The 20,433-nt window shown below is 37.9% G+C and overlaps 3 protein-coding genes across 3 annotated transcripts; 2 read left to right on the forward strand and 1 right to left on the reverse strand.

Moving 5' to 3' along the window:
• Window positions 1-5,896: 5,896 nt before the first annotated feature.
• On the forward strand, window positions 5,897-10,640 carry LOC107220940 (isoleucine--tRNA ligase, cytoplasmic). The gene has a single exon (XM_015659743.2). It carries the CDS (start codon window positions 6,324-6,326, stop codon window positions 10,089-10,091), a length of 3,768 nt encoding a protein of 1,255 aa, XP_015515229.2. The 5' UTR covers window positions 5,897-6,323; the 3' UTR covers window positions 10,092-10,640.
• Window positions 10,306-12,817, reverse strand: LOC107220953 (transmembrane and ubiquitin-like domain-containing protein 1). Its single transcript, XM_015659771.2, has 4 exons — window positions 12,626-12,817; window positions 11,986-12,317; window positions 11,586-11,898; window positions 10,306-11,444 (listed from the first exon to the last, which is right to left on the reverse strand). The coding sequence occupies exons 2-4, from the start codon at window positions 12,287-12,289 to the stop codon at window positions 10,988-10,990; spliced, it is 1,074 nt and encodes a 357-aa protein (XP_015515257.1). The 5' UTR covers window positions 12,290-12,317; window positions 12,626-12,817; the 3' UTR covers window positions 10,306-10,987.
• Window positions 12,818-13,079: 262 nt separating this feature from the next.
• On the forward strand, window positions 13,080-18,152 carry LOC107220952 (programmed cell death 6-interacting protein). The gene is made up of 15 exons (XM_015659770.2): window positions 13,080-13,352; window positions 13,784-13,899; window positions 14,038-14,165; window positions 14,271-14,549; window positions 14,688-14,789; window positions 14,962-15,184; window positions 15,276-15,399; window positions 15,473-15,650; window positions 15,760-15,921; window positions 16,014-16,157; window positions 16,242-16,457; window positions 16,593-16,742; window positions 16,833-16,974; window positions 17,123-17,323; window positions 17,645-18,152. Exons 1-15 carry the CDS (start codon window positions 13,147-13,149, stop codon window positions 17,752-17,754), a joined length of 2,481 nt encoding a protein of 826 aa, XP_015515256.1. The 5' UTR covers window positions 13,080-13,146; the 3' UTR covers window positions 17,755-18,152.
• The last annotated feature ends 2,281 nt before the right edge of the window (window positions 18,153-20,433 follow it).

Consider the following 20,433-nt stretch of genomic DNA (forward strand, 5'->3'; position numbering starts at 1 on the left):
AAAAAATGTAGAGATACTAACAGCTTACATTTCACAACCCTAAAATTCGGTCAATCAGTAGTGCTCTCTGCGTCGCGCAACTCAAGTCGGTAAACGGTCGGTACGTAAAGACGACAGGACTAATATTATCATCACGTGTACCCAGATGGTTGATGCAGTGTCGGATGTTATTATGACTATGAAACGACCACCGAGCCGTACACCGTCGCCAACCCACAACCATGCAAATTCATTTACGGCGATTCATTTCAACCCAATTCAGCAATGTTAATCTTACTGCATCTCCGTCATATCGACAAAAATAATTTTATTTGAATCCGTGCACAACATAGATATACACGATTGGCTGTTAGAAACCAGTTATTGATATAAACAATAGGAAAATAGCCGGAGGTATTATGAAGGACATATGTAATGGTACTTGTATGTAACTTCTGTCCTTGTAATCGGCAATGTCAATCTAACTCCACCGGATAAACAAAAATAACATTATCTAAATAGATGCGCAATAAACATGCACATGGTTTACTGCTAACAGAGTTAGAAAAACCACTTCTTGATGCAAAGGATGGGAGACATAGTCAATACTATATATAGGATATCAGAAACTCACGAATGGATATCACCTAAGGATAGATTTTCCAAATTCTTTATGATCAAATTTTCATCAATTATCTACAATATCTCTGTCAAAAAAATACAGACGAAAGGTTGTAAGACCTTTCGGAAGCTTCAAGAGTTTTCCGCTTCCAATAATCCATTGGTTTTTTCTGAGACAAGATTCTGATCTATCGAAGTTTTCTGTAGATTTCCGCAAACAGAATTTACAAATTTTGCAGACCTAGGTAGAAGAATTTCATGAAGTGAAGCGGAGACATTGGTAGAACGTTAATGAGTTACATTACATATGTTAAAATTACAAGGAACTTGTTAGAAATTCATGTAATTGCTTCGTAAGTATCCAAGAAATATGTGTCGTTGATGAGTTATTGGAACAGCATCGGGATCCAATAGTGGGGTGATTGTCAGTTTTGGAGAAATATATATATACATATAGGTAAAAAAAAGCGCAGGTAAATTTGAATTTACGAATTCACTTTAACTAAACTAGAGAAATCCGACGGTATTACGATTCCACATGCATTACATGTTATTGAAGCATGAGTTTTATTGACAATGCTTAAATTTACGCAAGAATAAAATTGTCATTTGAAAAACTACAATATGTTAGTATTTCACCAGTGAAAATAAGTTCACTTATGCTCGTTTCCACACCACCGCAAGCGGTAGAGCACCCGGCGCGTTTTTTTTTACGTGGTATCCCCAGTAGGCCTACTCCACGGAGAATACTTGCAAGATCGATCTTACGTTCTTCGAAAACTTGCACATGACTTTTTTTCACATGTTAATTATGGTAAATTGTTTTTCCCAATCAATTTGAACTCGTGTATATTCGCAGTTCAGTCGAAATTTTTCACTTCGTATATCCCGCTGACTATTTATTATCGATGAAAGATGATTGTTTTAATTATAGATGAAAGATGGTTGTTTTAATTATGGATGAAGGGTGATTGTTTTTATCTTATAAGTGAACGTGAATTGACTTTGGATGTTCGCGCACGGGTTTTTTCCTATGAGGTATGAGATGATCATTAAAATGGAGAACCTGGTGAATACGCAACACAATCAACAACTAAACCAAGATTGAAAACACGAATCGCTGTAAGACGTTGGCATTTACCTATTGAAAGACGATGCAGAAATCTTTGAAGAAATGGAAACGAATCTGAGTAGAATAAGCACAACCACCAAAATACAACAGAGCTGTATAATTCTATAGTGAAATACAAATCGAACATGACCTATGAGCGACTCAAGAAAAAAACTACAGCAATAAATTGTACCACACTTTGTAACCACCAACTACATCGCTAAATCTATATATCGGTGAAAAAAAAGATGACTGACTCTGAACCAGACCTGAACTAGACTTAAGCCATACCTAAGCCTGAAAAATGAAGCGTTAATTTTTCAGTATAGTCATTAAAACTCAGTTACCTGGAACAGACGAAAATATAATTAGTAACATATGTCGATACAGGCAGAAATATACTTATCTTAAAATTAGGTAAATAAAAACTGTAATTAACGAAATAGAGACACATTAATTAATTGAAACAGACATAAGATTTAATTAGCTGAAACAGACAAAAGGCTTGATTAGCTGAAATAGACAAAAAGTTTGATTAGCTAAAACAGACAAAAGGTTTGATTATCTGGAACAGATAAAGGGTTGGATTATCTGGAATGGACAAAAAGTTTGATTAGCTGAAATGGGCAAAAAGTTTGATTAACTGAAACAGATAAAAGGTTTGATTAGCTGAAACAGACAAAAATATTGATTAGCTGAAAGAGACAGAAAGTCCTGATTACCTGAAACAAACAAAACGTTTGATTAGCTGAAATAGACAGAAAGTTTTACGGGCTGAAACAGATAAAAACTTTTATTAGCTGAAATAGACAGAGGGTTCGATTAGCTGAAACAGACAAAAAGTTTGATTAGCTGAAATAGACAAAAAGTTTGATTAGCTAAAACAGACAAAAGGTTTGATTAGCTGAAACAGATAAAGGGTTCGATTATCTGAAATGGACAAAAAGTTTGATTAGCTGAAATGGGCAAAAAGTTTGATTAACTGAAACAGATAAAAGGTTTGATTAGCTGAAACAGACAAAAAGATTGATTAGCTGAAAGAGACAGAAAGTCCTGATTACCTGAAACAGACAAAACGTTTGATTAGCTGAAATAGACAGAAAGTTTTACGGGCTGAAACAAATAAAAACTTTTATTAGCTGAAATAGACAGAGGGTTCGATTAGCTGAAACAGACAAAAAGTTTAATTAGCTGAAACAGACAAAGGTTTAATTAGCTGAAACAGGTGAAGGTATGGTTAGCACAATCGCGTAAGTCCATACACTGACAAAAAATGAGTCGAGTCCAACATGATATTCGCCTTAATATTCGTTGCTTCGATTATTAATTGTGTTGATGAATAAAAAACATTCTCAAGTTTTCGAATAGACATCTCTTTCTGCTTTGAGTTATTGAAGTGAATATCTTTTTCGACTCAACATTCTATAGTTTTCAGTGCATTCGTTAAAAAAATGATTTTGTTGCCCTAAAATAGAAAATAATACGATCAATTAAACGAGTATGTCTGTACATTTCAGACATATTTCATAAATACTTATGCTAAAATTTTCCACTATCAGAGTACACTACAGAGATTTTTGTTCCTGCGAGTTGAGCGCCGGTTTTCAAATGCCGCGCTTTCTCTCATAACTGAAAGGTACCAAGTCCACGCGCAAAAGGCAGCGTGGAACTTGAAAACTTTATTACTCGTCAAAAAATTGACAAAAGAGCTGAAATATCAGCACATCGATAGTGCATAACTCTTTCATGTACTGTTTGCAAAATCGACGCGCAAAAACACGTGTCCGAGTCCCGTTATTAATTCACGCGCAAAAAGGCGCGACCGATTAACCTGTCAAAAACCTTAAATATCTAGGACTTGTCGCAAAATTCTGTAGAACCCCAATCCGCATTTGCGTCTTTTTGAATCCGACACATTGCGATGCGGATTGTTATTCTGACATGCGATCAAGTCCGGGAAGGAGGTTGGAGGGCATGCATTATTGTGTGGCGTGACGGTCGGCGGTCCTCTTCGACGCGAAGTCTTCGAGCTCAGCATCTCTCCCCATCTAGCGTACCACGGAACGCGATAGATGGTCCAGAGATGCGTTTTGCCCATTCAGACGATCACAGAGATCAATTGAATGGAATAACGATCGGTAATGACTAAATAATCGAATTGCATAACGACTGAAAAATGGTCGCAGAGTGACAACAAATGGAAAATTCAATTTCTTTTATATTCAACTGCTGTCAAATGGTCGAGAGACCCGAATGCGGAGTCTTTTGGTAAAAAAATTTCTGTGATCGTTTGACGCTGTGGATTAGAAAAGTTAGTAACATCACGGTACATCGCGACCTTCCTACCCTCGCCTGTTTCCCAACGAAGCCACCCAACGGAAAAGAGAGATTCACACACTCATGCATAAACCCCGCGACGGATCCCAAAACGTCCACCTACCTACCCGGTTACCTATATTCGACCTAAACGATTCTCCATTCTCTCCAACACACGTCATTCTTCATCATTTGCGTCGTGGTCACTGACTTACATTTTCGTTGGTTACCTGTTGGGAGCAAAATGTTTTTGTATCGTAGTCTGCCTACTCAGAATACAGTATCGCGGTTATATTCCGCCAACCCTAATATTGCATTTATTATTTTAGTAAATGTTGGCAGACTATCGGTACATTAACCTTTTGTAAAAGTGATTAAAAACATCCTGTATGCCAATTAGCATTTTTCTAAGCGAGCTAAGCCTGCAGTTGATCAATACTTGTTGGCTGTTAAAAGATTGAAAATGATATATAAGATGCAAATTGATTACGTTACGTTATGCCAGACTTTCGAATTTCATAAATTTAACAATAACGTGAATAATTGAATATGTTCAAACCTCAGGTGAACCCACCACTTAAACGGCATCATCGGTAAATTCAAACGTAGATTATTACATCAGTTACGAAACACAATTCGATCTCGCGAGTGCCGAGTAAGCGATGGTTACCTGTCGCGATGCTCATTCCACTTTAAGCAACGTGTATAATCTCTAACTAGAAGTAAGCTACGCTAAATTGCATTGCGAAAAAAAATTATTCAACCGAAAGTTAAGCACGTTGCGATCGTGAATGAGCCTAACCATGCAGCTAAGAAATCGAAGATTTGTGTAACAATTGTTACCGCCACGCCACGTGACAGGGGAATACCAGGGAAAAACCCGTAACCTAACACATGCAAACTCACCAGCGTTGCCGAGAAATGGAGAAGTTACTCGGAAGTCTCTGCTTAAATCTGTGAAAAGCAAAACAAAACACTTGAATTAATTTAGGAAATCGGCTTTTCAGATTTCAAGTCAATTATTACTGTTATCGAGATTCATATTTATACATTGCATGTTATGCAAGAACAAAAGTTCGGCTTTAAATGACCACCGTGAATTATCAATCAATAATTAAAGTATTGTTACCTCGACTCTGGGCTGCTCCACACTTTAACACGTAGTAGTTCTTGTAGCATCTCAGGTTTATTGGTGAAGTGACGCATTTTTCACACTATTCAGATCTTCAGTAATTTCTTATAATCCGAAAATCCGCACCGTAACGATACTCGATTCTACACTCACTTTCTGTGCTGTAGCAGTATCTTTGAACCGACCAAATAAATTTGCTAACAACGGAACTGCGCATTTGCCGAAAATCAGCCAAAGAAAAAAAAGAATAAAATTGACACTCGTTGCACAGAGCCAAAAATAGACATCACTTAAATCTGAAATTACATAAAACAATGAAAACTCGGGACACGAAATTCACCTTCACCATTCGCAGGGTGTTTTTATTTCAGTCACTCGGTTTTTCCACAGGCTACACGCTGCTCATCGTGTATTACTCACAGATGAGTATGGTGGAAATACACTGATCGAACAACGTGACACCACCTGAACAACGCGGTCTGAATCTTGAACCGATACTGAGAACACGTTATTTCACTCCGATTGCTTGGAAACGACTGATGCACGGCACGACGCTCAGAAGAGATTTAACTGTTCTCTGAACGATGGAAGATAATAATTCGCGCGCCCTCTCTGTGGCTCTTCCCATGGAGTGGGGGTAGCTGCACATACCTGCCTAGGCTTTTCATCCCCCCTCTCGTAGCCCACACTCCATGGGTAGAGCGACAGAGAGAGCGCGAGAATTATTATCTGCTGTCCTTTAGAGAACCGACTCGATTCCGTTCATAGGACAATTAAACCATTGCTTACGCTCTATTTTACATATCTATGGTTTCAACGGCCAACAAACTCGTATCATCAGGCTAGAACACTAGAACAGTGATTGTGAGAATATAACCATAGTATAACCTAAAAACAATTTGCAACTTCTGCTGATGAGAGAAGCACGTTGCGTTGAGGTCGTTTGAACAGCCGGTGTGAAACTTTTTATTTATTTAAACTAAAATCGGTTTTTTGCTGACTATTGCATAGAGTATTTGCACAGAGTCGTGAAGGAAGATGTGTGAATTCACACGTGAATAGTTTTCTGCTGCTAATACAATAATATCAAATCAATCTAATACGGCTGCGAAGTAGCAGGTTGCATCATTCGTTTATCACAAAGTATCTAATTGTAACACTGCAATGACGGAAAAACTACCAGATACAATAAACTTTCCCAAAGAGGAAGAAGTCATCCTCGAGTTATGGAAAAAATTGGACGTATTTAATACTTGTTTAAAACAGTCGAAAGGCAAACCTAGATATTCCTTCTTTGATGGGCCACCCTTTGCTACTGGTATGCCACATTATGGTCACTTGTTAGCAGGGTCAATAAAGGACATAGTCACGAGGTATGCACATCAGCGTGGGTTTCATGTTGAGCGAAGATTTGGCTGGGACACACATGGCTTACCAGTAGAGTTCGAAGTCGACAAAGTGCTTGGGATCAAGGGCCCCGATGATGTAGCCAAGATGGGGATAGCCAACTATAACAAAGAATGTAGAAGCATTGTAATGCGCTATGCGTCTGAGTGGGAAACTATTGTTGGAAGGATTGGACGATGGATCGATTTTAAGAATGACTATAAAACTCTTTATCCTTGGTATATGGAATCCATATGGTGGATCTTTAAGGAATTATTCAACAAAGGTCTCGTATATCAAGGTGTAAAAGTAATGCCCTTCTCTACCGGATGTAATACTCCATTATCCAATTTTGAATCTGGTCAGAACTACAAAGACATCGCCGATCCTTCGGTAGTAATCGCTTTTCCACTGCTCGACGAACCTGGAATATCTATTTTGGCTTGGACGACAACCCCGTGGACTCTTCCCAGTAACCTGGCATTATGTTGCAATCCGAATTTTGAGTATGTCGAGGCGAAAGACTTGACTACGAATAAAATTTACGTCATACTTGAGTCAAGTTTGAACCTTATATACAAATCTAAAGATCAGTATGCATTAGTTGGTAAGAGGAAGGGCACTGACCTTAAAGGTAAACGCTATGAGCCACCATTTAACTACTTTTGCGATCTGAGGGAAAAAGGAGCCTTCGTGGTATTAAACGACACTTACGTAACTGCTGAAACTGGTACTGGAATTGTTCATCAAGCACCATACTTCGGAGAGGATGATTATCGCTGCTGTTTGGCAGCAGGAATAATAACTCGTGATCAGTCTGTTGTCTGCCCTGTTGATAACTGCGGTAATTTTACAGAGCCAGTAAGTGACTTTTTGGGTCAGTATGTCAAGACTGCTGATAAAAATATCATAAAGCATCTGCAAGGAAAAGGAAAACTTGTTCACAGTGGAACCAGCAAACACAAATATCCCTACTGTTGGAGGTCCGATACTCCGTTGATCTACAAAGCAGTTCCATCTTGGTTTATTAGGGTTGAACAATTCAAAGACAAGCTAATAACCGCAAACTCTGAAACTTATTGGGTGCCTGAATATGTTAAAGACAAACGTTTCGGTAATTGGCTTCGAGATGCTAGGGACTGGGCCATCAGTAGAAATCGTTACTGGGGTAATCCCATACCGCTCTGGGTGTCCGAGGACAAAATGGAAATTGTGTGTGTTGGAAGTATTGCAGAATTAGAGCAGTTGACTGGATCCAAGATTGAAGATATTCACAGAGAAAGTATAGACCATCTGACCATTCCTTCTAAGCGTCCTGGGCATCCTCCTCTTAAACGTGTCACGGAAGTATTTGACTGTTGGTTTGAATCTGGATCCATGCCTTATGCTCAAATGCATTACCCTTTTGAACGAGTCAAAGACTTTGAAGATAGTTTCCCAGCTGATTTCATCGCCGAAGGTATCGATCAAACTCGTGGTTGGTTTTACACCTTGCTGGTAATTTCTACAGCATTATTTGGAAAGGCACCGTTCAAAAATCTAGTTGCTAATGGTCTGGTCCTTGCTGCCGATGGTCAGAAGATGTCGAAACGAAAGCAGAATTATCCAGATCCAAAAGAAGTACTTAATAAATTTGGGGCTGATGCTCTAAGGTTGTACTTGATCAACTCCCCAGTAGTCAGGGCTGAAAATTTGCGCTTCAAAGAAGAAGGTGTGCGAGACATTATAAAAGACGTATTTTTGCCATGGTATAACGCATTTAGATTTTTGATGCAAAATGTTGAGAGATTTGAACGTGAAGAAAAACTACCATTTAATTACAATGAAACCAAGAAGATTTCTGACTCGTCGGACAATATAATGGATAGATGGCTCACCTCTTTTACTCAGTCATTGCTGCAATTTCTAAAAGAAGAAATGCAAGCTTATAGACTTTACACTGTCGTACCTCGACTGATAAAATTTATAGATAATCTAACCAATTGGTACGTAAGAATGAACAGAAAACGAATAAAAGGTGATGGAGGAACAAGAGATTGTGAACAAGCGCTGAACACGTTATTCTCTGTTCTCTATACAATGGTGAGAATAAATGCACCGTTTACACCATTTTTAACTGAATTCATGTTCCAACGACTGTCCAAGTTAATTGTAGCAACCAAAGGCAACATGGACAGCGTTCATTACCAAATGATTCCTGATCCAAACATAGCTCTTATTGACGAAACTATCGAAAAAGCAGTTTCTCACATGCAAACAGTAATTGAGCTCGGAAGAGTTGCTAGAGACAGAAAAACTATTCCTGTAAAATATCCATTGCCAGGAATTGTGGTAATCCATCGAGACCCCAAAGTTTTAGAAGATATCAATTCACTCAAAACATATATACTTGAAGAATTGAACATAAGGGAGCTCACTACTACAACTGACAAAGAAAAATATGGCGTTATATTACGTGCTGAGCCAGATCATAAAACGCTTGGTGCTAGACTGAAGGGCGAGTTCAAATCTATAATGCAAGCTATCAAGCAACTATCGGATGAAGATCTACAAAAATTTGTTGCAACAAAAAAAATTGAAGTACAAGGTCACGAATTAGGGCCTGAAGATATTCGGCTTATGTTTAGCTTCACCGGTCCAGCAGCTGAAAAATTTTCTGAACAATACGAAGCACACAGTGAAGGAGATATCCTGATTCTTCTGGATGTTACTCCAGATGAAACAATGCAGCACGAAGGGGTTGCACGTGAAATAATAAACCGTGTACAGAAACTAAGGAAGAAAGCACACCTTGTACCATCTGATGAGGCTATTGTGTATTACGAGATTGAGGACCTTAGTAGCAACTTGGCTGCAGTGGCTGTTAGCTATAAATCGTTCATAGAAGGAATTACAAAAACGCCTCAGAAAAATATCGCAGAGATGTCTCCTGACGATGATATTATTATACAAGAAGAACAAAAAGTTAAGGGGGTCAATCTTAAACTTGTTTTAACAAAAGTTAAACCATCCGATTCTACCGAAATCAGACTACATCTCAACGACTCCCAAGTAGAACCATTCTCTAAATGGGTAAATTTAAAACTCGTTAATCTTAAACCAAGATTTGGGGCCACTAATTCGGTAGCCACCATATTGTTAGAAAATTTTACCGGAGGTGTCAGCATATCGTATAATCAACTGAATTCTGAGATCGAGAAAATATTTGGTATATATGGCTGTCACTACGATTTGTATTCTGATGGAAAACTAGTTACTGAGTCAACACCAATCACGTCGCTACACACGCAGACAATATTAATTGTTCCAGCTGGTACATGTCCGTCCATATCAAATGTAAACAACAAATTACCTGTTTGTCACTTTGTCAATGTAAAATCGAAATCCCAAAAGGGTGTCATCCTACTTGAAAATCCTGTAGGAAATTTTGCCTTGGACAATAGTGCTTTGCATCAAAGATTATTAGTGTTTGGAAATGTTAATTTTTCTAATGTACCAGCAGATAATATTTTTAAACTCAATGGGACAACATTAGAAGCCAAATAATAATGTATTCGATTTTCGTCGTTTCTCTTCTTTTTGTTTTGCTACTTGAATTCAGGTAACAAAGTTTTGAAAAACGATTTTATGCTAATACTTGATTGTGGCTCAATCTTTTACTGGAATAAGAAAACGCCAGGTGGCAATTAGTAGTTCTTTGATTGCGTATGTATGTAAATTATAGGAATTATTTTATAAATAAAATTGAGATTTATATTAATTATTAGTCAATTTGACAATTTGATTCTTTAACCTCTGGTTTATTCTTCCTACATTTTAAAAATAAAGATAACGTTCGGAAAATATAACAAACAAGTTAAGTTTAACATAAGCTCATCACGGGTGGCAATAATTTATAAAATAACTCAAACTGCATTCTGTACGCATGTAACATGGTAACTGAAATATAAACCTGCTATTTCAATGTAACAACGATGGTTTTTTTTTTTTTACATTCTATATACACGGCAAAGTTTAGAATTTGCGTATCATTTAAATTAAACAAGAATTAATTCATAGCAAATTTAATGCCAACAGTTTTTCATCACCTATATTTTACAAAAAAAAAAAATATATATATATATATATATATATATATATATTTAAAATTGAAAAGTAGTACGTGGTAGAAAAATTTACATAAGAATTTTCTTTTCCGAAATATTCTCTCCTCTTCCTGATATTTGTAAGGTAACAGTATACTTTCCGGACTCTTGTTATGCAACGGTCAATGTCTGAAAATTGAAAACAGACTTCGTCCTTACTTAATGTAAAGACATTGCGTTTATTCCGAGACAAAATGTTCAAGATTTCACGTGATCAAGTCACTTTATCCGTAGTAACTGTGTTTTAAATATTTCATATAACATTGTCCAGTTTTTCCAAAATGATTAAGGTCGTTTTTATTCAATGTTTCTAATACTATCTTGATCAGGGAAAAAATGGCCGAAAAGTGCAACGGTAAACATAGCGGTGAGCGCGTATAGTGCGAGAGTAGTAGTTGCCGTGAATAACTGAGCATAATGGTATCGTGAATACCAAGCGAGACCCAAAATTACTGTCAAAATGCTAACTAAAAGTCTACTAAGATCCCAGTCGTGCCGTCCTCCTGCAAGACCTGCACTTGCTGGCAAGTCTTGGAATGATTGAGGGTTAAAGTACAGTGGCGAGGCATTGTCTGATGTGCCTGACTGAACTGCAGGCGTAGGATTTGGTCGTGGTTGATGTACCAAACAATGAACAACACAATTATGGTACAAACCGCACCTCTTCAAGGTTCTAGTATCAGGTTGAAGTACCTGACCATTGAATACCAAACGAACTAGTTTCTGAGCAGCAAGTTCCACCTCAAAATGTTTCCTGCAAACAACAAAAGTCACAAATAGAATTTTTTTTTACAGGATAAGAGATACCAACTAGAATGACCAAAACATCTTTGTTATTTAGCATAAGGCACATCCGTGTTACGGATTTGGGATAAAAATGGAGTGCCCTGATCACCTTTTAAAATCACCCAATAATTCCTCTGGACTTCCTTTAACTACTTTTTGATCGTCGTTGATAAACTTTAGTTTTATAGTTATTTGGGTAGCTTCATCAACCACAGGCTCAGCACCGGCACCTAAATGCTCGGTTGTGATAGTAGCCGCAGATTCAGGTACATCAGTTGATTCCGTAGCAGTATCGATCTTGACTATTCTCTGTCGTAATCCGGAATCATCGTTATTGAAAGTGTCCATAGCTTGGATCAGCACTTCTTCGGACGAGGCAGCCGCAACAGATGAGTTTGTTTCGTTTTGTTCTTCAGCAGGAGCTGCAGAATTGCAATGGAATATGATTAACAGTGAATAAATTGAGAAATTGATTAAAATGAGTAAGAAATTCGTCGCACTAGCTCTACCTGGGACAGCGGATGATGTTGGACATTGCGGATCTACCGTATCGGTCACAGTTTCAATTGCATGTTCTATAGCTTCAGGTGTGGGCTCAAGATTTTGGATTCGACTTGTAGAGTTTGTAATCTGACTACTCGCCCTAAGTTCTGCAATACGAGTACGTGTGCGATGTTGCAATATCAACACTGTACGTATAAGTGGCTGATCGGCTATACTTGTAGAACACCATGCCAGCCATCCAACTAACAGTACGCTGACTATTATGAAGAAATCGGTTACTTCGTCACCAACACCGTCAATTAACGTCATATTTGTTGAAGTGAGGATATTAATTAATCTGGGAACATGTAGAAAAAAAAAGATAGAATATAAAGAAATGAAGGTTATAAGATGATGTCAATATTTTCAATTTATTCACTACTTTGATTCGCGGTACTGAAAACTGTTTTCAAGTAAAGTACATGCGCGGTTTTAGAGTTGATTTTTAATCATCGTTACGCACATAATTGTTATACACAATTGTGAAATATCTATGGTTATTGGTTAATTTTATGTATATGAAATCAGTGAGTCATATTGTCCGATAATAACAAATATGTAGTGGATGATTTCGTGATTGTATGTTGAATTTGATAATTTCCTGACCTGGGTCGAATATTATTGACAATACACTCGATATCATCAAATCTTCATCCAAATTGCAAGAAAATAAACATAAATGTAAAACAACCCTGTGGTTAATAGACTGCTTTTTAATTTCGATCTGGGATATGAGGTAAATATTTTGCGAATTACGTTACAGGTCCCAGGGACGTGACACTCCACGGGCATACTAGTAATTAATGAATCAGTATCGTAGATGGAAGGTGGGGTTTCCTTCACCTTATCCCGTTTAAACGATCGTTGAGAATCGAAACTGTGTTCAATTGTGGGGGATCCCGTGCTAAATATAAAGTAAGAAAAACTAGCCGACACGTCTCCCTTTCTCATAGTACTTGAGAATTCATTTTGTTATCGTACTTCATTATTTCAGTACGGACTAATTCTCTAAGGGTACCTATATTTAGGGGTACGGTCCTGTGATCTCGAGCTCTAACTGTCAACGCGCCACTGGCGTCGGATCCTAGTAGTCATCACTTTACACCACTTTACCAGTGAACGTCAAAATGGCAGACTTGATAGCCGTTCCCCTAAAGAAACCGTCAGATGTTGACATTGTTAAACCGTTGACAAATGTGATTAAATCAACATATAACTCTGCTGACAACCAGAAAGATTATACTGAATCTATAAATGAGTTTAACAAACTTCGTAATAACGCGTTATGGCGTGCCTTTGAGAAGTACGAAAGCTCTTTGGAGGTTATTTACAGGTATGACTCATTCATCTATCAATTATTATCATTTTTTCTTCATCACACATTCCGCTTGAAATTATACGTACTTATTCGCGATATAAAATGATTTAAGCTTTCTATTCGCTCAATTTTGTTGCTCGTTTGATCGTGCCACGTCTTAAATAAATATTTGTAACATATAACTACACCCTTGTTACACCCAGTGTCCAGTTTCAATTGACTAATGAACATGATTTGCAGTAGTTAGGTAAACACAGTAATCTTTAACACATTTCAGTCAAATATTGGCTTTGGATACTTGGCTCTCACTTACCCGTATTATCTTGAGAAACATATTGTACGCAATAGCAGAATCTGAGGCAAAATTCTTATGTTTGTTTGGAATAGTTGTGTACACACTAAAAAGTATGTACATTTTTTACACAAAAATAATCTCTGTTTCGCAGTTACTATGATCAACTCAATGCTCTGGAAGCAAAGATTCCAGCACATGAGCTTCAAATACCATTCAAATGGAAGGATGCCTTTGATCGGACAATATTTGGTGGAAAACTGAGTTTGAGTAAGCAGATTGGCTCTATCCTGTGATACTCACTTGTGGAAGTTTTTCAATTTTCAGTTTAATAAAGAAGCAAAATAATCTACATGACATATACTTTATTATGGAACATTGACATTAATTCCAACTGTTTTTTTCTAGCAATCAGCTCATTGGCATATGAAAAAGTATGCGTTCTTTTTAATATTGCTGCCCTGCAAAGCGCAGTTGGGGCTACACAGTCTCTTGATAGTGATGAAGGCCTCAAGCTCGCTGCGAAGCTCTTTCAGGTCCATATTCACTTGTATTTTTAATGAGATATTGACTATGCATTGATGTTTTCATTGCATAAATATTGAGTCTAGATGATTAATTGATGGTTTTTAATCCTTCAGCAATCTGCTGGTATATTCAACTATCTGAAAGGTAATGTGATGCTTGCCATTCAGCAAGAGCCAACTCCTGATATAAGTCCTGATACCCTCGGCGCATTATCTTCACTGATGCTAGCTCAAGCACAAGAAATATTTGTACACAAAGCAATTCACGATTCTATGAAGGATGGTATTATTGCTAAGCTTGCTGCGCAGGCAGAAGATCTATACGCCGAAGCTTTGAAATTATTTCAAAAAGAGATCTTCCGTGCTTTCTGGGACAAAGAATGGGTTCCATTGGTACGTTTCATAAACTATATTTGATTTAAATAATCTATTGTATTTGTTACTTTTGAGGTGCTCCAAAAGAATGCCACATTATATTTACCCTATAAAAATGATACTCTGATTAATTACCAATATAAAATGATACTTTAGATTGCAGGAAAGCAAGCTGGATATCGAGCAATGGCTGAATTGTATCAAAGTTTTGTATGCAAGACAAACAAAAGCATTGGAGAAGAAATTGCTAGATTGGAGGTAGGTTAATATTATGAATCCAATTTTGTGAGATATTTTCTCTTCATTCCATTTTATGTACCTACATCATTAATTTAAAATTAATTTCTATATTTACATCTGAATAACTTTTACTATTCAGTAAAACTTGAACAGTAAATCGATTTAACGCCAGTTTTATGTTTTGTTCTAGCACGCAGTCGAATTGTTCAAGTCTGCTCAACAGCGATCTAATAAACCCAATTTGTTTCAAGATTATGCCAATAAGGCGCAAAGAAATTTAACTGAAGCAAAGAAAGACAATGATTTTATCTATCACGAACGTATTCCCGATGTCAAGATGCTAAATCCCATTGGAAAGGCTAGTGTAGCTAAGATACTTCCACCTTCTGAAACATTCAGCTCTAATTTCCACGGTACGATAGTGAAGATAATGTATATTTTTATACTGAATAAAATAATTTTTTATTTATATTTAAAAATTATGGAATCTTCATATTCTGATAGATTTGTTCGCGGAACTGTTGCCTGTGAGTGTGCATCATGCATTGTCATCCTATGAGTCGCGTCGCAATGAAGTAGTGAACAGTGAGATTTCCAAGCTACGAGAATCAACTCAGATGTTGAATAGGTAAAGTTGTTTTCATGGAATCAAATTTCACAGATAAAAATATGCGAATGTGTCTATTGTCCTCTATTTTCAGCGTTTTAGCCAGTCTAAATTTGCCAGCTGCTATCGAAGACACAAGTGGCACAGAATTGCCTCAATCTTTACTGGACAAGGCAGCTTATGTGAGGAATGCTGGCGGAGTCCAAGCTATCGAAGCAACAATGAATGAACTTCCAGAGCTTCTGCAAAGAAACAAGGACATCTTGGACGAGGTAATCACTGAGTGAATGAAATTATTTGCCATGATCTATTGAATGTTCTTTGTTCCCTGCACTTTAAAATCTGAATTTCCATACAACTAAATTCTCCACTAATTTTCAGTCTGAAAGAATGCTGAAAGAAGAAAAGGATTCTGACGACCAGCTCCGGGAACAATTCAAAGAACGATGGACTAGAATACCGAGTGCAAGTCTCACCGAACAATTTACTGTCAACGCTCGGAAATATCGTGAGATCATCAATAATGCTGTTACTGCTGACAAGGTACAAACACTAAGTGTTGGTGATTTGATATAATAAGAATCCTTTATCCGTGGCTTTCAAACTTGAACTATTAACGTTTCATCCCTTAAAAGGTTGTCCGACAAAGATTTGAATCATTTCGTTCAGGAATGGAGACTCTCAGTAAGGATCCAAGTGAATTGTTGAACACTGTACCAGCTGGCTCTGCTCTCCAAGAAAGTGGGGCTGTTTCTCAACTAAGAAAATTAATGGAGGATGTAAGTTGATTTGTGCTTAAGTTTGGCCAGAGGCATTTTGATATTATTGTACATATCTATAATTATTGGAATAATGTTGTCTAGGTTGAGACATTGAAGGCTGAGCGAGATGCAATTGAAAGCGAATTAAAGTCAGCTGCAACCGATATGAAATCAGTATTCTTGTCAGCATTATCTCAGGATGGCGCTATTGATGAACCAAACATGTCTGTAGAACACATTGGTCAAGTTTATGGCCCATTACAAAAGCAAGTTCGAGATAGTCTGGCTCGACAAGAATCCCTAGTAGCTGACATTCAGGTGAGGCTGTAGCAAATTTTCTATTTCTATTTAAGTATTAGACAACAAGCTGATATTGTAATATTAATTTGATTTATTAATTATTATGTCTCTCTGAGATTGGAAGATTTACATAAAATCTTTGTAAACTTGCAGGCACGTCATGCTGCATTTATAAATGAGCATTCTGGTGCCGGTAGTACACGTGAAGCAATGTTGTGTCAGTTGGCATCTGCATACGATGCTTTCAAAGAGCTTGAGAACAACCTGAGGGAAGGAGCTAAATTTTACAATGATCTTACACAGGTTAATAACTTTGTTGTGTATTCAAAATACCGGTTTCTTTGCATATGTACACACCTATTAATTTTTTTATTTTCTTGTAACACTCGATAGTTGCTGGTGGTTTTCCAAAACAAAATATCTGACTTCTGCTTTGCCCGCAAAACCGAGAAGGAGGAATTAATGAAGGATTTAACCACAAATCTAAGTCACACAGGTCCGGCAACAACACCAACGATCCCATCTCATCACGGAGGTAACTTTTATACATACGTTTAACCAGTATGATTATGCACTAGTGGCATATTACAATTAGACCAACAATATAAGTTATAGGCAACAAACGAATCTGTTACTACTTGGATAAAAATAAACTATTCATATGACTGCGACTTAATTTCCAGGCAACACACCCCAATCACAGTCACAATCCAATATTCAAGGCGGATCTCAATTGCCATATCCGACAATGCAATATCAAGGTGGAATGCCCGTGCCTTACGGTGCTAGTGCAGCTACTCCCTACCCAACATATGTGCCTCCACCAATGCCAGCAGGCTATAACGGATTATACAACTATGCAACAATGCCTTATCCAACACAAGGTAGTAACTCTTATACAATAATACGACTCATAGCAAGTCACTATCATTTTCAGTCGTAATTGCAATGTACAATTACATTTGAATATCGGTAATTTTTTCAAATCGAATCACAATATTTTGTTTACTGCTCTCAAAAGTTTCCGATCAGCAATTTCGTGGGTATTGATAGGTTTACTGGCTGAATATTGCAATGTCCATAGCTGCGATAAATGTTGTTTTCTCTCGATTATTTGGAATTTTTCGGTCAGAAAAAAATAATATCGTGCAATAGATGAAAGCAAACGCTTTGTATGGTTTATTGATTAAATACATGGATTTCAGGTGGATATAACCCGTATCAACCACAACCACACGCACCCCAAGCACCTTATGGTGGCTATGCAACTCTACCCAGATACGGTGGGTCAAATCCTCCGCCAAAGCCATGGTGAATAAATTGTCCAGTTTCAATGAAAGATTGAGCAACATTTTAATGTTATATGAGGATTTTAGACCTATTAACTTCAATTTTAATTAAAAAATGCTTGATTCTGAGGCTGTGTAACGTTTTGTTGTCACTAAGAGGTTACATCTACATCAAATTTTTAAAGACATTTTCACGATTTGAACTGCAAAGATTTAACTAATGTGTAAAAGCATTATGTTATGTGTATTCTCTACATCAGTTATCGGAGCAGTGATGGAGTAGCCTTAAGAAGAACCAGGCTGTAATAATTTCGCATTATGGTTATGTAAGGTTTAATAAGCGTAAGAATCATGTCTTAATGCTACATTTATTTTTGTTATTCAAATTATCTAGTTACTAATATATGAAATATCACAATGTAAACTGTGTATTATGTTCAAGTCACCTATCTCACTGCGGGTTGTCCATTAAATACGACTTGTCCTACGATTCGACCTTCTCGATTGAGCAATTCTTGGCAATTTTTTATTCAAAAGTGGCAAAGTTATTGATCATCGAAGGAATAACTTTGAGATAATTTGCGTTTGTTAAACTCCCACATTCACATACTCCTTTGCACATCACCATATTTGGTAGATTATTCGATACGCGTGCTTTAAATGTGGTATTCTCTGTAATGAATATTCCGATCAAATGATTCTTCGATATTCTCTGTCTTTCTCATCGTACATGTGAAAAAATCGGTCCGTTGGGGTCAAACAGAAAATGATATAACCAGTAGAATTGTACACTTTCAAAATATATGTATTCAAAAGATTGCGCGATCGTTGATTATTTGTGGTTGGTATCTAAGGTTTATTAGAAACAGTGAAATTACGATTGCAAACAATAGCAGTGATACAATTACAATCGCTCACCGGATAGACTAATTACAGAGAGTTTACGCACCTCAAACATTTGCTCATGTTCGGCACCAATCGTCCACATTTCACTTAATATTGAGAATAATTACCATGATGTAAACCGGACCATTACAAATGCTCTAATTCAATCATGCAATACCCTCAGAAAGAACAACACAAGTTAAAAGCCTTAAAGTATAAGCACATGCATTCCTGCCAAGCTGCTGTACGCGACTGATGTCAATTGACGTCGAGCCGAGTTGTGACGCCCCGACGCTCACTCGCAAATTCAATCGCGTTCAAGCGTTTGGAACGAGCTCTTGCAATCAGAAAATATGTGTCCCTATGGATCCAGCGGACTGATGTGGTTCAGTTTGGATGCTGGCAAGCGTAAAGCATGAATCAAATAACACAACTCGTGCAACACCTGTTCCTCAACTTTAAACTGCCAATTTATGCATTGTATGACGTATACAGGGGCTCTAGTTAAGTGTTTCATTTGAAACACAGATGACCGAGATTCATAAATACTGATAACCGTAACGTCGAAGCGGAAATGATATTTCTAGCTCTACGGACACAATCTTGCTACATTGGTGACACGGCTCTCATCATAGCTGAAGCAACAGTTTTCGTTGTTGTGGGTGGTTGCCGGTTTTGTTAAGTATGAGTTGAAGTGTGAAAGATATAAGGGTTGAACGCGTGTAAACGAAAGATTGACATGATGACGTACCCTATGATTCGAGAAATTGAATAACGAGAATCTGATGTTAGAGTCTAGTGGTTCTCGCTACATCGTTTCCCACTGCTTCACAGATGGTGGCTTCTGTGAGACCGAGTCTCGGGTTCGAGCGCCTCGGCAGGTGTGCTTCGTCCGGCCCTCTGCCGGTTTGCGATAATCGACCCTAGACTTAAATTCAGTCTCTTTGCAGTCGTGACTATCCAAAACAATCCAGGACTCTCTGAACCTCTTTCTGTATTTCCGACACGGACTCCGTCTACCGGATGCGATTGATCAACTTCTCGCATTTCAGGATTGAACGTGTAGTTGATGTACCCAGGTCTCTGCCGAACGTATGGGCTCATGGGCCGTGCCGTATAGAGCCTGACGATAAGAGGGGCTAGCGCGGCTCGCACTTGCAAAGATGAACCCACCCTATATCTGCTCTAGTCGGCGCTCGAGCTGCAAATCCTAGCTGCAAATGCCCACTCGCTTCTACGCCGCTCGGGGATCCGCGCTCGATGCGCGTATTCGCTGCTGCGCATGTGCATCACACACCCGCCATCCGCTACCCTCAGACGCGAGTACGGTGCAGCAGCTGGCTTTTGATGTGCGTGTACTGTCCTCCAGCCGTCTTTTCCTCAGGAGGATACTGAGATCGCATCACCCGGCGCCTGGCTAGCTTTTGACATGCGTATTATATACAGTTCCCCAGCTGTCTCTTCCTCAGGGAGATGCTGAGACCGCACCACCCAACATCTGATTTGCTCTTAAGTCACATTGATATCACCAAAGTATAATTGCAATCACTTATATCCAACACCGAATGATATCTATAGTTAGTGCAATTTTTATCTCACCTACTTTTTTCAGTTGTAGTCTTAGCTGTAATGTTATAATGCGACATTCGAGCAACTTGCATTCGTTAATCAGATTTGCGTGGCCTAATATGATGAATCAATCTTGTCGTGATTGTTTTCCATGTCGATGAACTTCTGAAATAACGAAATCGCTAACAAACCACTGAAGATATAGAACGTAATGAGTCATAAAACTTGTCTGAAGCCCAAACACTGATGAA

This window comes from Neodiprion lecontei, chromosome 1 (assembly GCF_021901455.1).
Source record: "Neodiprion lecontei isolate iyNeoLeco1 chromosome 1, iyNeoLeco1.1, whole genome shotgun sequence".
Taxonomy (NCBI): domain Eukaryota; kingdom Metazoa; phylum Arthropoda; class Insecta; order Hymenoptera; family Diprionidae; genus Neodiprion; species Neodiprion lecontei.